Source organism: Miniopterus schreibersii, assembly GCF_964146895.1.
Source record: "Miniopterus schreibersii genome assembly, chromosome: 2".
In the NCBI taxonomy this organism is placed as follows: domain Eukaryota; kingdom Metazoa; phylum Chordata; class Mammalia; order Chiroptera; family Miniopteridae; genus Miniopterus; species Miniopterus schreibersii.
This window is the reverse complement of record NC_138102.1, coordinates 126,578,285-126,595,867: the sequence shown is the minus strand read 5'-3', so window position 1 is coordinate 126,595,867 and position 17,583 is coordinate 126,578,285. Positions and strand designations below refer to the sequence as shown.

Sequence of the window (17,583 nt, the reverse complement as noted above, 5' to 3'; positions counted from 1 at the left end):
AAGTCTCTCCGTGTGTGCCTCGGCTAGAGGGCTGGGATTTCCATTTTACAGATGAGAAACTGAGGCTGAAGCTGAAGCTGGAAGAGACTTACCTACGGCTACAAAGCCAGGACTCTGTTTGCTGGCTCCCAACACGGCGTTCTCACCAAACTAAAGTGGCTGGCAAATAGCTTAGTCTCACTCCTCCGCAAACCTCAACGCAAAACCACTTCCGCTTAGCGTCCCTCTTACAAAAAAACACACTGGCACATGCGCAGTACGCACCAGAGACTCCACCCTGCCGGAGCCCTACTCAGCACGCATGCGTCAGGCGGCTCCTCCCGCGGCCCGCCCCCCTCCGCGCCGTTCCCGCTACTTCCCCTCCCCCTTACCCGGCCGGATATCAGCCTAGTTTTTTGCCGGATGTTGTTGTGAGTCCGAGACATGTGAGGCGCTGCTACGTCATCACAGGCACGCGCAAAAACATGGCGGCGGCGGGTGTAGTGAGCGGGAAGGTAAGTAACGGCCACGGGGAGCTCCTCGCGTTTTTCTGGGATGTGGGATGCTTTTGCTGCTTGGCGGCCGGCCGGGGAGGGATGCGAGGGCCTTTCTGTACCAGGAACAGCCTGTGGCGGGCGTAGGAGAGGAGGACTTGGCGGTGTCAGCTGTTTTCTCGAGAATGCCGGCTCAGTCGCGGAATCAGACACCTGGTTCCTGCTCCAAGGCCAGCTAGGCCTCGGCACTGTTGTGGTTTGCTCTGCCCCGGGGCGGGGGCTTTTATTTGTATTACTTTTCCTTTGGAGGCAGGTGGTTGCCCAGTTCCTTTCCTTTTTCTGGCCCGCTTTTTTAGTTGTTTGTTCGCTCTTGTTATTCCTGCGGCTTTCTCTCTTCCAGGCCTTAATCTAATTTGCCCCGCCTTCCTCTGCTTTCCTCTGGCGAAGGCCCTTAGAGAGGAGCTGAAAACGTGCTGTGTGGCAGTTGAGCGTAGAAGAAAAGAGTGCATTGGATCCATTTGACCAGCCTGCTGAGTTGGTTGGTGGTTGCGAGCAGAAGGGCATGTTTCCATTGAGGGAGCGGGATACTTACACCATCCCACGCTTGTCTGGGAAGGCGTTAGTGAAGGTGTTTATCTCCTGGACGTTTCTGTGATGTTACCCTGAAAGCATCTTTGGTGCTTTCTTAAGGAGGGAGGTCAGTGATCCCCGCTTAGTTCGTTAGGAACAAGGATTGGGTACGGAGGAGACGTCATTGTGTAGTGCCAATTCACATTCCGAAAGCGCACCTGACTTCTTAAGATTAGCTTGTTATTTTAGGACTATCACGACATGCCCCGGCAGCATTTCCTATTGCGGGAGTATTTCGTAAACAGTTGAGTCTAGTGATGACTCATCCCACACTACGGACTATTGACGTGTTGTAGATAGCTTCCTCTGTACCTTGAGGTTCACTTATTTTTCCCTATGCTGCCCTCCCATCCCATTTTGAATTATTCGGCAGCATTTGTAGTTTGGTGTATGGATTACTAGACGAGGCCGCCGAATAACATATATGGACTTGGTTTTGCCTTTATTCTGAAATGTGACCTTGGGAAATTGAGCAAGCATGACTTCTCTGTCCTTCATGTTGTTTATCTCAGAAATGGAAGTGATGCCAGTCATTCATTCTTGTATTGGAGCCGTTAGGATTACACGAAATAATAAAAGCATTTAAAAGATTACATACTTAATGCATACTGGCTATTATAAGTAATAGGTTAGTCATCGATTTTGGATTATTCACGTTCTTTGGTTGTCTTGTCAGTTTTTATCTTCAGGGTGGGTGCTGATCTTCTACTTGACTCACTCACTACATACAGGATGGGGCAAAAGTAGGTTTATAGTTGTTCGTAAGGAAAATAATACAATAATTAACAAATAGTAATACAGGAATAAACTGCTTCATGTACTCACAACTGTAAACCTTTTACCCCACTCTATATGTGAAGGTAATCCTCTTTGATTTTCCATCTGGACTGATTGAGTCTGAGGCTTTCCAAGAAGGGATCATTGGCTTTTGAACTACACTTCCTCTTTCCGGTGTGGATTGATTTTGAAAGAACCCTTGAGATGTTGAGACAGCTGTGAAATGTCAGACTTTTTTCACCCTTTCCTCCCAGCCACTTTTGTAATCTGACTTCTTAAAATTAGTCTTTTATTTCATTACTCTGTCACCTCTCTTATTTTCACCATTGCAAATTCACACCCATTCCCATCACTTCATCTAAACTATGTTTTCATGCCAAAAGCTGCTCCTCTCCCAGATAATACTATTATGACCCACAAAACCCACTTCTTATTCTCTCTGTAAGTTCAGATACAGTTTTGTGGCATGCATCACCTGGGTGCATGTAAAACAAACTTGGAGATGTCCATTTCTATAACAATGTTTAATCAATAATCAAGTCCTAGGCAGCTCTCGAGCCACCCCCTTGAAATTTTTCTTTCAGTGTACTTTTCTCTTTGCTTGCCCAATTAATCTTCTCTAGCAGAAAAGCCCCACACAAACAAAAAAAACAAATTCTAGAAGTTTTACCTTAATGATTTTTCTTAAATTTGCTGCATCCTCTTCATTCTCAATGCTTAGTTCACTCAGGCTTTTAGTTTGCTGTAGTTTTGAGTTCTTGGCAGATTTTTTTCTTATCTGCAGTCTCTTTGCCCACAGTCACCTCTTTACACTACCACTGCAGTTATTTTTCTAATGCACAAATCTGATTGTCTCTTGCTTTAAAAAACAAAGTATCTTTTGTTGCTGTCACCATTAAAATAGTACTTAAGGCATAAAAACCCACATTACCTTTCTGGCTTTTATCTTATGCTTCTCTACTTCCCAGTCTGTCTTTGGAAAAGGGGAGTTGGGGGTGAAATTGTATATATATAAAAAATATATATATTTTATTTATTTATGAGAGATTGTGTGTGTGCCACTATATATTTCTCCTCCTCCAACCATCCTCCCAGAAAGGCTCAGCTAAGCCCTGTCTATTTTAGAAACCTAGGGCAGGGGATGTTAACCAGTGTTCACAAGAATCACATGTGGTACCTTTAAAAAACAGATTCTGGGCCACAACCCCACTCTACTGAATTAGAATCTCTCAGTGTTGAGATCTAGGATGTAGAGTAACTTTTCTAATGAGTCTACTTTGCTTGCTTTGAACGTTAAATGGAGGAAGTGATGGAAGCAGGAAGTTAATCTCTGTCATATGGAGAAGCAGTGTAAGGTTAAGAGCTTGACTCTAGAGCCTTGCTAGTTTCAAAAACTAATTTCACACTTACTAGTTACTTCAGTCAAATTATTTGACCTCTCTTCTTCAGTCTAATCTGTAATATAGGGATGATAATAGTACCTACTTTATGGGATTGTTAGGAGGATTAAATAAGATATAGCCCGGCTGGCGTGGCTCAGTGGTTGAGCATCAAACTATGAACCAGGAGATTATGGATTGATTCCTAGTCAGGGCACATGCCTGGGTTGCGGGCTGCAGCCAATCAATGACTCTCATCATTGATGTTTCCATCTCTCTCTCTCCATCTCCTTTCCTCTCTCTGAAATCAATAAAGATATGTTAAAAAAAAATAAAAAATAAAATATTTTAAAAAATATGGTTTTAGTATGCTTGTGAATTTCATTTAAAAAAAAAATAATGTGATAGTTTGATAACTCAGGGAAAAATCTTAACATTTGGCTTAATTGTAGGCATTAGGGGAGGTACTTGGCGAGTAGGCTGTCTCTTTTTTGTAATTTTTATTTTATTATTTTAAAAAATATGTCTTTATTGATTTCAGAGAGAAGGGAGAGGGGGAGAGATAGAAACATCAATGATGCACGCCCCCCTCTGGGGATTGACCCTGCAACCGGGGCATGTCCCCTGACCAGGAATAGAACCTTGATCTCCTGGATCCTAAGTTGATACTCAACTTCTGAGCCACGTTGGCCAGGCCTAATTTTTATTTATTTTATTTTTTATTTTCTTAGGGCGGGGCAGGGGAGAGGAAGAGAAACATCAGTGCAAGAGAGAACCATTGATCAGTTGTCTCCCGTACTGATTAAGGCTATTCACAAACATAAAAGTAACATAGTTATGTAAAATAAAGTAGAGGAAAAAAGGCAAAAGGAAAGTAAATAAAGGTAGGGAAGGTAGATGGAACTGAAGTACAACTATTAATTAAACTGTATGCTTTAGTGGGCTCTAGTTTGGCTGTAAGTTTTCTAGCAGCCAAAGTAAAGAGGGAAACCTGATCAATTATAAGAATTATAGGACCTATGGTAAAATAAAACCAAAAGCAAAAACCCAAAAAAGTAGTTTCTGAAGATTAGACCACAGTATAAAGTCTTCTGTAGATTTCTTTCTTTTTTTTTTTTTTTAATATATCTTTATTGATTTCAGAGAGGGAGAGAGAGAAACATCAGTGATGAGAAGAGTCCTTGATCGGCTGCCTCCTGTATGCCCCCCACCCGGGGATTGAGCCCACAACCCAGGCATGTGCCCTGACCAGGAATCGAACCACAATCTCCTGGATCCTAGGTCAATGATCAACCACTGAGCCATGCCCGGCCGGGCTTAGCTGAGCTTTTGAAAGTGGATTTGAGTTTGAAAATAAACCCTGATTTTTGGGAGTTCAACTATTCTTTGTTGCTATGTATGTGTAGAACCATATGTTTTCAGTCAACCAAACAGGGAAGGAGTGACATCCTCTTGTGACTAAGGGGAGACATGGGGACATGTCTGTAAAGGCCATTCTGCTTCTTTTCTAACAGGTGAACAGAGTTGAATTAGTTGAATTTACAGAGAAGGTGGTGAGAAAGGAGATACCTTGAGATAGGTTTTGTCCTTATACCTAATGCCTTTGATGGTTGTAGTTTATTTCATTTTTAAACAAATATTTATTAAGCATCTAGTTTGTTCCAGTCAATATTAGGCATTGGGGATACAACAAATAGCCTTTTACCTTGGAGCTTATACACTTCAGTTCTTCAGAAGGAACACATTCACTAACAACCACCCCATTACCATGTCTAAATAAGAAATGGAATGTGAATTTGAAGTCCTTGAAGTTGGTGTATTTATTTAGTTTGTTAAATTCTCACCTAAGAATAGTTTTCCTATTGCTTTTCAGAGAGAGTGTAAGGGAGAGAAGGGGGGAGAGAGACAGGGAGAGAGAAAGAGAGAGAAACATCGATGTGCCTCACACTGATTGGTTGCCTCCCACACCAGCACTGACTGGGGCTGGGGTTTGAGCTTGCAACCAAGATATGTGCCTTTGACCAGAATCAAACCACATACCCTTGAGTTTTCAGGCTCACCCTCTAACTACTGAGCAAACCGGTTAGGGCAAGTTGGTGTATTTTTAGTGAATATTTGTATTCTGAAGGCCTATAGGCTAAATATTTTTATTCTGAATATTTGTATTCTGAAGACCTATAGACATCATGAGGGCAGGGCCTGCAATGTTTCTCCTACATTCAGCAAAGATTCTGACACATAGTAGATATTCAGTGGAGAGGAACCAACTAGAAGGTAGAGAAAATGAGGGGGAACCTAGAGTGAGAGAGATGGGCTCACTAATAATAGCACTCTTGTTTTGGAGTTAAAAAGCCCTATATTTTAGTTCACGTTCATTTCACTCTAGGTCTGTGTTTTTACTGTGGTTGTATTAGAATTTGGTTCTGTTGAAAATACCTTGAAACAAATGGGAAATCAGTTATTTTTTCTTAGAATTTGTTTTGGTAGCATTCTTATTAAGAATTTACTTTGTAGCTTAAATTTAGCCCTTTCCAGTTTCTCTTAGATGTGCTTATAGTGTTGTGAAACCTTTGTACTTGAGAAAGATAAAGGATATTCTTGGTACTTAGTACATTTTCTCAGAGACTATTTCTTTTCCTAGAGTAGATCTTGTAAAATGGTAGTACCTTGTTGGTACAGGATACAATATGAGTATGTTGTTTTTATTTTTGTGGCATTCTTTAGTTTAACAAATGTTTTAGTACTCCGTATGCTTTCTTTGGATACAAGACTGGTTAAACACAGACCTCAGTCTTGACACAGTACTGTGGTTTGTAATTTTAACAAGTTACTTCAATATATGAATTAATAAAAAATATGACTTTTTGAGAAATAATTCAAATGTTAAGTCTTTCCTTTGAAGGGACATAGCTGCTGGGACTAGATGAAAAATTATAATGCAGCCTTTTCATTTTTACTTTATTATGGAAGGAAATATATATTTTATATATCTTTATTGATTTCAAAGAGAGGAAGGAAGAGGGAGAGAGAGAGAGATAGAAACATCAATGATGAGAGAGTAGTCATTGATCAGCTGCTTCCTGCACGCCCCCAACGGGATCGAGCCTGCAACCTGGGCATGTGCCCTGACTGGGAATCAAACTGTGGTCTCCTGGATCCTAGGTTGATGCCTAACTGCTCAGCCATGCCTGGCTGGGCATGCTTCTAAACTCTTTATTCTGTACTATCAATGTTTCTCTTTAATACCACACTTTATTGATTACTATATAGATTTATACTGAGTCTTATAGTCAGGTATGTTAGTGCTCCACCATTACTCTTTTTCAAGGCTGATTTGGTTATTCTACGTCATTTGAATATCTATGCAAGTTTTAGATTCAGCTTTCATTACTATCTCCAAAAGAGCCTGCTGGAATTTTGATGGGCATTGCAGTTAATCTAGAGATCAATTTGGAGAGAATAGACATCTTGACCATTACTGATTCTTCTGAGCCATGAAAATGGTGTGTTTCTTACTTAATTTAGGTTGTCTGTCATTTTTCTCAGATGTTTTATAATTTTCAATTTAGAGGTCTTGCACATCTGTCAGATTTATTATACCTGAGTATTTCATATTTTTGATATTTATTTTTTAAAATAAATCTTTATTGATTTCAGAGAGAGGAAAGGAGAGGGAGAGAGAGAGAAACATCAATGAAGAGAGAGTCATTGATCGGGCTGCCTCCTGCACGCCCCCGACTGGGGATCGAGCCCACAACCCCCGGGCATGTGCCCTGACTGGGAATCGAACCCTGGATCCTAGGTCAACGCTGAGCTGCTGAGCCACGCCCAGCTGGGCTTTATTTTTGATATTTAAATGCTGTATTTAAAAATTCTACTTTGTTCATTGGTATATATAAAAATGTAATTGATTTTTGTTTATTGCTCCTGAGTCTTGGCTCTTTGCTAAATAAAGTCATTTAGTTATAGTAATTTTTATGTAGATTTCATTGAATTTTTCTGCATAGACAATCATGTCATCTGCCAATAAGTTGTTTTATTTCCTCCTTTCCAATCTAGATGCCTTTTATTTATTTATTTTTATTGCAGGACCTAAAACCTCAAGTACAGCATTGAATAGAAGTGATAAGAGTGAACATACTTACCTTGTTCCTGATCCTTAGGAGAAAGCATTCAGTCTTTTTAAGTATATGTCAGCTGTAGTGTTTCATAGGTGCTTTTTATATAACTGAGGAAATTTTCTTCTATTCTTAATTTGCTGAGAGTTTTTGTCAGAAATGGATGTTGGATTTTGTCTAATGCTTTTTTTTGAAATGATCATATGGTTTTTGTTTAAAAATTTTCCACAATGTTGAATTACAGTGATTGATTTTTGGCTATTAAACCAGCCCCAAGTGGGGTAAGTCCCGTTTGGTCATGAAGTATTTTTCTGTTTACCTATTGTTGGATTCAGTTTGCTACACTTTTGTTTAAAATTTTTGCATCTTGGTTCATGAGATACTGGTCTATAGCTTTATTTTTTTACAATGTTTTTGCCTGAGTTTGGTCTTAGGATAAGTTGGCCTCATAGAATAAGTTGGGAAGTATTCCTCCTCTTCAGTTTTCTGGAAGAGTTTATGTAGGATTTGTATTTTTTTTTTTTTTTTGAAAGACTTCTCATTGTTGCTTTATTTATTTATTTTTTAATCCTCACTGAAGGTATTTTTTCTATTGCTTTTCAGAGAGAGTAGGAGGGAGAGAGAAGGAGACAGACATTGGTGTGAGAGAGACACATCAATTGGTTGCCTCCCGCACATGCCCTCACCAGGGATGAGCCTGCAACTGAGGTACGTACCCTTGGCCAGAATGGAACCTGGGACCCTTCAGTCCACAGGCTGACAGTCTAACCACTGAGCCAAACCAACTAGGGCTGTATTACTTATATCTTAAATATTTGGCAAAACTCATCAGTAAAACCATCTGCCAGGAATTTTCTTTGTGGGAAGGCTTTAATGACAAATTAAATTTAATGACAATTTCCTTAATTGATAATGTACTACTCAGGTTATCTTTTTCATCTTGAGTGAGCTTGAGTAGCTGTGTCTCTTATTTGTTTTGTCTAAGTTGCCAGATTTATTAATCTAAATTGTTTATAATTTTTCTTAGTGTCTTTTTTACATGTGTAAATCTGTAGTGATGTTAATGATCTAATTCCTAATAATGGTAATTTGTATTTCTTGTTTTTTCCTTATAAATCTGGCTAGAATTTTACCAGTTTTCTCAAAGAACTAGCTTTTGGTTTCATTGACCCCACCCCCCTCCTGTTTTTTCTTCTATTTTATTGCTTTCTACTCTGATCTTTCTTTTCAGCTTACTTTGGGTTTAATATATATTTTTTCTAGTTTCTTAAGGTAGAAGCTGATGTTATTAATTTGAGGCCTTTTTTTCTTTTCTAATAAACACAGTGCTGTATATTTCCTACTAAGCATCGCGTTGGTGGCACTGCACTAATTTTGATGTGTTTGCAATTTCATTCAGTTCAAATACTTTCTAATTTCCCTTTTGATTTATTCTTTGACGCTGGGGTTATTTAGAAGTGTGTTTTGAATTTCCAGGTGAATGAGAATGTTCCAAAGATATTTCTATTACCGATCTATAAGTTAATTCCACTGTGGTCACAGAATATATTGAATTCTTTTAAATTTACTAAATTTTGTTTTATGGCCCAAAGTATGATCTGTCTTGGTAAATGTTTTGTGTACACTTGACAGAAAGTGTATTTTGCAGTGGTTGTGTGGCATGTTCTCTAAGTGCCACTTAGGTCAAGTTGGTTGATAGTGTTATTCAAATTTTTTTATATTGCTGATTGTCTATTTTATCAGTTATGGTAGAAGGTAATAAAATCTCTGACTATAATTGTGGACTTGTCTTTTCCTTCTTGCAGTTCTATCAGTTTGTGCTTTATATTTTTTGAAGGTCTGTGATTAGGTGCATAAACGTTTAGGATTATTAGTTCATCCTGATGCATTAACCTTTTTATCATTATGAAATTATCTTTGTATCTGGTTATATATACATATATATATTTAAATAGTATTTAAAAATTTTTTTTTATTGATTTCAGAGAGAGGAAAGGAGAGGGGGGAGAGAGAAACATCAATGATGAGAGTCATTGATCAGCTGCCTCCTGCCCACCCCCAACTGGGGATTGAGCCCGAAACCTGGGCATATGCCCTGACTGGGAATCGAACCTTGATCTCCTGGATCATAGGTCAATGCTCAGCCACTGAGCCATGCCAGCTGGGTTGGTTATATTCCTTTGCTCTGAAATTTACTTTTGTTTGTTGTTAATATAGCCATTCTAGCTTTCTTTTTCAGAATTATTCCATGTTTGTTTGTTTTTTGTTGAGGTATTAGCTATGACTGTTATTTTAGTGATTGCTTTAGGACTTATAGTATATATATCTTAGCACATTTATCTTCAAGAGTTATACTACTTCACATGAAGTACAAGAATTTAGACCAATATACTTCCATTTCTTTTCTCCTGGCTTTTGTGCTATTTTTGTCATTTTACTTTTGTATGTGTTACAAACCTCACCAAACAAACATATCCATACATTTATCTGTTTATGTTTTTTAAACAAAGAGATTTGGTTAACAAGAAATGAAATATATTTATGCACATAGTTACCATTTTGGGTGGCTTTCATTTCTGTTTGTAAATCCGGATTTCCTTCTAGTTTAATTTATTCTTCCTGAAAGACTTCTTTTAACATTTTTGTAGTGTAGGTCTGATGTTGATGAATTTTTTTAGCTTTTATATGTCTAAAAAAGTCTTTATTTTACCTTCTTTTTTGAAAGATATTTTCTCTAGGTATAGAATTGTAGGTTAACAGTGATTTTCTCTTAGTTACTTTAAAGATGTTGCTCCAAGGAGGTGGGAGGAGACTTTTGGAGGTTTTGCAGGTTTATGGCTTGATGGTGGTGGTTCACAGGTATATACTTATCCCCATAGTTACCAAGTTATATATATTAAATATGTATAACTTCTTATATGTCATTCATATCTTAATAAAGTGGTTTAAATATGTTGCTCCATTGTCTTCTAGTCTTCATTGTTTCTAAAAAGAAATCTGCTATAGTCATTATACTTAATGTTTTTTCCTCAGACTGGTTTTAAGATTTTCTTTGTGTTACTGATTTTGCACAATTTGATTAGGATGTGCCTTTATATAGTTTTCTTTGTGATTCTTGCACTTTGGAATTTATTGGGCTGTTTAGATCTGTGGGTTTATCGTCTTCATCAAATTTGGAAAAATTTCTGCAATTGTTTTTCTATAAAAGATTTTTCTTTCTCCTCTCCATCATCTCCTTCAGGTACTTCAATTATATGTATACTAGATCACTTGACGTTATTCTGCAGCTCACTGATGCTCTGTTCATTTTTTCTCAGTCGTTTACCCCCCTCTTTATGTTTTGTATAGTTTTATTGCTGTAACTTCAAGTTCATTATTCTTCTGCAGTGTCTAATATGCCATTATCCCACTCAGTGTATTTTTCATTTGAGACATTGTAGTGTTCATCTCTAGAAGTTTAGTTGGGTCTTTGTAGTATTTTTGATGTCTTCTCTTAGTGTGCTCTAACTTTTCTCTAGTGTCTTGAATATATGGGATTCAGTTGTAATAATGTTTTAATGTCCTTTGCTATTCTATTATTTGTGTCATTTTGGATCTTATTTTATTGGTTGATTTTCTTTATTATCTCATTATGGGTTATATTTCTCTGTTAGCATGCTTGTTAAATTTTTTTTACCAGATGTCAGATATTGTGCACTTTATCATGGGTGCTAGATATCTTTGGATTCCTATAAAATATTCTTGAGTTTTATCCTAGAAAGCACTTAAGTTATGTGGAAACAATTTGATACTTTTGGGTCTTGCTTTTAAACTTGCTAGATGGTATCAGCACAGCATTTAATGTGGAACTAATTTTGCCACAGTGCTGAGGCAAGACTATTCTGAGTGCTGTACCCAGTGCCCTGTGAATTATGAGGTTTCCCACTCTGGTGGGAACAGCTCTGTATGAGCCTGCAGGTTGTTTCTTCTAATAACTTCAGGTGGCTTTTCCCCTTTCCTTAGGTAGTTTACTGGTAACATATGCACTTGCTGAACACTGAGTGACCTCTACAGACCTCTTGAGTTCTCTCTCCGAGCACTTCTCTCATTTCTTGTATTGTCCTGTGAACTCTGTCTTACCCTCCCCAGTTTCCAGCTGTTTCCTCAACTCAGGGAGACTTTTTCGTAAGATCCCCGGTACTTTAATACTTTTTAGATATTTTCCCAGTTGGATTACGTAGGAAACTCAACTTTTTCTTAAATGAAAAATAGAATAGTGTAGAGAAAGTGAAAACACTTAGGATTTCTTGCCACCTTCACCCGGTGAAGGCCCAGTTTTGTAAACATGATGTAGCATAGTCATAACAGATGTCATGTTAGTTGACTAATGTCTGACCCATTGTTGGCTGAGAGCCACTATTGTCCTGCTTCTTATAAGACTGGCCTGGGACTTTCAGAGGTACGGTTTTGTTCCCCATGGGTGGTTTGTCCTCCGGGGTGCTGTGTGTCCCCATGTATGCCTGGCTGGCCGCCACCAGGAAGACAGTTTGTTTCTCTGTATGTCAACCCTGCTGTCAGCTGAATAAAGGAAATGTCTCATCATCCTTCGGCTCCATGGCTTTTCTTCAGATTGTCTGGATCTAGAGTGAACCTCCCTGGCCATAGTCATCGCCACTACACTTGGCATAGTCATGGGCATTGCAAATAGGCAACACTTGACTAACATATGTATGGGAAAGAAAGAGTTGCATAATGTGCTTCACTTAGGTAAAGTGTTGCATTAGATTGTTTAGGGTTCACTTCATTAAGCTTCCAGACTCTCTTTAGTGTTAATAGTATTGCAGAACCTTAGCTTGTGTTGTTAATGATACCAAGCTTTTCTTGGCAAGTGAGTACCCCCTTTTCAATGAGAACTATGAAGTTCTTGGTTATTGTAATACCTGAGTGTATTAGACTCACTTCAACTATGCTGAAGTGTAGTTTCTGGAAATGTCTCTGATCTATTTATCACTAAAGCTTGAGATTTTAAGGGATTTCTTTTCCATAACTTTTTCTTAAGTCCATTTTGTGGCTCCAGGTATAACTGTCCTGTTTTATGAATTCATACACAGAAGTCTGGAAAGGTTACAGTTTATGCTTTTGGAATTCCCTTTTTTCACTTTACTCATTTCAGTTATTTTTTAATTACTAAAGCAACATATAACTTTTAACTTTGAAATATTAGAAAAGTTAGAGGCATTAACATAAAAAGTTCTAGTTACACTTTCAACCTTTCCCCATCCCACTCTCTCTTCCAGAAGTAATTTCTGTTGACAGTTTAAATCTTAAAGTGTATCTTTCCATAACTTGTTTTATGTATTTTACAGATACATAAAACTTTTAAAAAATATGTCATCATACTATATATAATTGACATTTTCTTCCTGTATGCATGTTTGTCCATTTAATCTCCCTCATTCTTTCTTAACTTCTAAATAGCATTCCCCATAGAATGAATATCCCAGGGTATAGCTGATCATTTCTCTCACTGTGGACATTTAGATTCATACCTTCCCTTTCCTCCTTCCTTTCCTCCCCCCTCCCCTGACATTATAAATAATAAGTAATCTATTGTGAATAATCTTGTGCATATCTTTGTACATGTGTGTCAATCTGTATACATTAAATAAATTTTCATCGCTATACAAACAATAGAATTGTCTACCACCACACTTCAATTTTTGCCTTTTGCTTAATGCTAGTCTGTTGCTTAATAACTACTTTATTGAGTTCAGAACTTCACTGGTGATCTTGATTACTAGAAGAATCTTTTCCGACATGATATGAGCCCATATCAGAAGTGACTAACGTAACACAGGAGAGCAGTAAAATGCAGGAGCTTTGTAGTGCAGTTGCTAAAATAATTTTTCTGGTGTCAGACTGCCTAGGTTTCAATCTCTACACCGCTTCTTAACCACCCTTTACTATTTGTGTCATTGACCTTAGACAAATTTTTTAACACCCATGTCAGTTTTTTTATTTACACAAATGGGCTCTTCATCCTAATGATACAGTAGGATATAGTTATTGAACCTATGGTTTAGGGTTGTTTGTAAAAATTGAGCTATAACTTGTGGGGTTCCTGGTCATGAATGTTCCATAAATGTTAGCTAAAAACAGGAGAATACATGCCAATTTATATTTATCAGCTAGTTGGTGATGGTGATGGGCTCTGGTGGTGCTTGTCCTGCATTGTTGAGCTCCATGCTATTCTGAATAGTGATGTGATTATATTAATAAAAGGTCTATATAAATAGAAAGTACACTCTATTCCAAACTTACATATATCAAAACTACTTAGGTCTAGAAGTGACTATTTTATTTCTCTTGTACTTATTTTCATAATGAAAAAAATTTTTTCGTTCAAATGGGTCCCGGGAATGGAATCTTAATTTATAACATCATTCCTATAGAAGATAAGGCTTAACTTTGGGACCATGTTTTAATCGTATTCATATACCTGTGGCCTTTTTACATGCTTTTACATATAGAAGCACTCAATAAATATTTGTAATCTTAAACTAGTTTAAACTAGTCATCCCTAGAATTCCTCATCATTCCTATTTAAAATTCGTTATTTCTTAAATTTCCATGCTACTGTGCTATAAAAACACACCAAAATGATATTATAGTAAAAAATGTGCTATTATGAGAATAGTTAGAAAGCATTGATTCCTCAGTGTATTTCATCTGTTCTTATTCTTGAATATTTTCAGGTCCATTTTCAGTTCGAATCCAATATTTTGCTTAGCATTTGTTAAAAATATATTTAAGTGAAATTTGCATATTGAGACACAGCAATTACCCTAATATCTTTGTTTATGGAGAAGATTGTGATAATCACTAAACTCAACACTTTGATGCATAACAAAGCAAGCTTCCAGTTTATTTTTCTTTGACGTGCTCTTAAGTCTGAGTGCTATTTTAAAAATAATACATTTATATATGAAATAATCAGAAACTTGGTTCAGGCATTATAGCAAAATCTCAATTTTTTTAAACTGATGTTGGAATAGTATTGAATAAAATGGTGTGATTAATCTTATTTTTGCTGTTTCAGATTATATATGAACAGGAAGGAGTCTATATTCACTCATCTTCTGGAAAGACCAATGATCAAGACAGCTTGATTTCAGGAATATTACGTGTTTTAGAAAAGGTATGTTTCCAGTAAATGATTTGTTAAAATAATTGTTCATGTAGTAGCTCATCTTTGGGGTATTATCAGCAAGTTTGAATTTTGTGTGTAAGATAAAATTATGTAATTGAACAGTGGTTATAAATTTAACATGAAATGATGTTAGAAATAAAATACTTTAGATAAGTCAGTAAAATGGCATGGGATACTTAAAAACATATGTAAAAGTTGCAGTAATACATTTTTTTATAATAAAATGTAGGCAGAGTTTTGAAATCTACATAACATTGGTTGTCTAACAGTAGTTTACATATGATATTACATATTTAAAGTGCTAATATTTAAGAGGTTAAAATTTCATTTTGGGTTTAGGGAATTAATAGGTGACTAAGAATTTAAGATACTGTTGAATAGTAAATATAATTCTTAATTTTCCCCCCCTCTAGGATGCTGAAGTGATAGTGGATTGGAGACCATTGGATGATGCATTAGATTCTTCTAGTATTCTCTATGCTGGAAAGGTATTTAAGGAAAAAATATATGACTCAAGAAAGTTATGCCAGCCTGGCTGGCATGGCTCAGTGGTTGAGCATCGACCTAGGATCCAGGAGGTCGCAGTTTGATTCCTGATCAGGGCACATGCCTGGGTTGCAGGCTCGATCCCCAACAGGGGGTATGCAGGAGGCTGCCGATCAATGACCCTCTCTCATCATTGATGTTTCTATCTCTCCCTCCCCCTTCCTCTCTCTGAAATCAATAAAGACATTAAAAAAAAAAAAGTTATGACATTTAAAAAAATAACAGCTTTATTGAGATATAATTCATATACTATAAAACTTTTTAAAATACATATATATCTTTTTTGATTTCAGAAAGAGGAAGGGGGAGGGAGGGAGGGAGAGAGAGAGGCATCAATGGTGACAGAGTCATCATTGATCGGCTGCCTCCTGCATGCTCCCTGCTGGGGATCGAGCCCGCAACCCCGGGCCTGTGCCCTGACCGGAAATCAGACCAAAATCTCCTGGATCCTAGGTCTGATCAACCACTGAGCCACGCCTGGCCGGGCCCATAACACTCTTTTAAAGTGTATAATTCATTGGTTTTAGTATATTTACAGTTTTGTGCAACCATCACCAATATCTTAATTTTAGAACATTTTCATCAGTCCCAAAAAAGAAACTAACAGTCACTCTCCAATCCCCTCTTTTTCCAGTCCCTGGCAACCACTAATCTACTTTGTCTCTGACTTTGCCTACTATGGACATTTCATCTATATGGAATCATACAATGTGTGGTCTTTTGTGACTGACTTCTTTCATTTAGCATAATGTTTCAAAGTTCATCTATATTATAGTATCTCTCGTTTTCTTTTTTCCACCTGAATAATACTGCATTTATGGATATCCCACATTTTGTTTATTCATTATTTGATAGACAGTTGGGTTGTTTTTACTTTTAGGCTAATATAAATAATGCTGCTATGAACATTCATGTACAAGTTTTTGTGTGGATATATATTTTCTCTTGAAAACCTAGGAGTAGAATCACTGGGTTTTATAATAACTCATGTTTAACATCTGTATCATGTATTGACTTCTCACTATGGTAGGTAGAGATTTAGCTCTCTGTTGTCTCTAATTCACCTTCACCTTGAAACTCTGGTTCAGTTGTCCATGTTTCTTTTCAAAGTATTTAATCATATGATTTTTTAATTTCATCTTCATAGAGACATTTCTCCCAGAGTCTTACACTCTTCATTCTGAACTGGTTGCTTTTTTGGTTTGCTGTGCAGCAAGTTATCCTGGGAATTCTTTTTGCCTCTTTCCCATATTTTAATCCCCGTTTTTTGTATCCTATGCTGTTATCTACATATTTTGGTTTACACCCTTGTTTTGGTGTAGTTCTTATGCTTCCTGAGAAAAAAGGTGCTAGGTCGATACTCAGCCGCTGAGCCACACCCGGCCAGGCAATTTCTTCAGTTTTATCTTCTAGTTTTTTTATTGCCTTTTTAAGTTTTTTTTTAGTTTTAATTTCTAAGACATTGTATTGTTTGTTCCCTTCTCCCTGTTACCAGACAGGGTACATGACCCTGAGTGGGTCTGCCTAGGGCAGCCAGTAGTGTGTGGGTTCTTGACTTTCTGGACAAAAAATTTCACAACATGCATCTAGGTGACTTTGAGGGAATGTTTATTAAAGCTAGAGACAGGAAAACAAGAAAGGGCTTATGAAGAAGCAGCAACGGGAGACTAAGCTGGGCTGCCCTGGCTCTCTGGGAAGTGAGAGAAAGGGGGCTTTGGGGACAGGTTCAGGGGTTAGCCTGGGACAAGCTGCCACTGCCCATTGCTCCCCTGGTTGCAAGTCTTATGGGGTCCCTTGGAGTTCAGGGGATGCATGCCTCTGGGGGAAGAAGGCAGGCAAGGGAATGGTGGGGCCTGCTCCCCAGAGGGAGTACAAGAGCTGGGTCCTTTGTCTTGAGGCTTTTATCTCTTTCTTGCAGGTGGATATCTTAGGGGGGAGGGTTTCAGCAGAATATTCATCAGTTTTCTAGGTGTGTTCCTTCAGGGTTGTGGTCTCCATTGATTGGTCAGTTCCAGGGCAGGGGTTCGTTTGTTAGCCATTGCAGTTGGTCCTGATGTTGCTCACCTGGTTTTGTTGCGTTTCTGGGCCTGGAGCTGAAATACGACTGAGGCCTAGATGTTATTTCTAGGGAGGTGACCTGTATCTACTGTAAATTGCTCTTCCAGTTTGTTCAGCTATTTGTCTTAGTTTCCCTATTCCACTTGTCCAGGCTTACTGGCTTGTCTCATCCCCTTTTTAAACACAGCATCCTGTTCTTAGTGGATGTAATATCCTTCCTTATTCCTTAGGAGTTTAAGGATAGTTTTTTAGATGCTTTTGTTACTGGGGAAGTTGGGGTATCCCTTTCCCCATTGAGTGCTAGGGGGTGGAGTCCTTACGATATCTCAAGAAAAAGTATTTTCTGAGACACACACACTTGAGTAAGTGATTTTTTTTTTTGGGTCGAATTATGTCTCTGTGTTTCTAATGTC

The 17,583-nt window shown here is 37.8% G+C and overlaps 1 protein-coding gene across 2 annotated transcripts in view; it reads left to right on the top strand.

The window, feature by feature from the left end:
- The first annotated feature begins 410 nt into the window (after positions 1-410).
- TBC1D15 (TBC1 domain family member 15) overlaps positions 411-17,583 on the top strand; it is a 56,860-nt gene continuing 39,687 nt past the window's right edge. Inside the window, exons 1-3 of one of the 2 annotated variants that reach the window (XM_081129467.1) lie at positions 411-494; positions 14,456-14,554; positions 14,980-15,054. In XM_081129467.1, coding sequence (XP_080985593.1) covers positions 465-494; positions 14,456-14,554; positions 14,980-15,054 — 204 coding nt within the window. In that variant the 5' untranslated portion in view covers positions 411-464. The remainder of the gene's footprint in view (positions 495-14,455; positions 14,555-14,979; positions 15,055-17,583) is intronic. The other variant, XM_081129468.1, reaches the window with a different exon arrangement.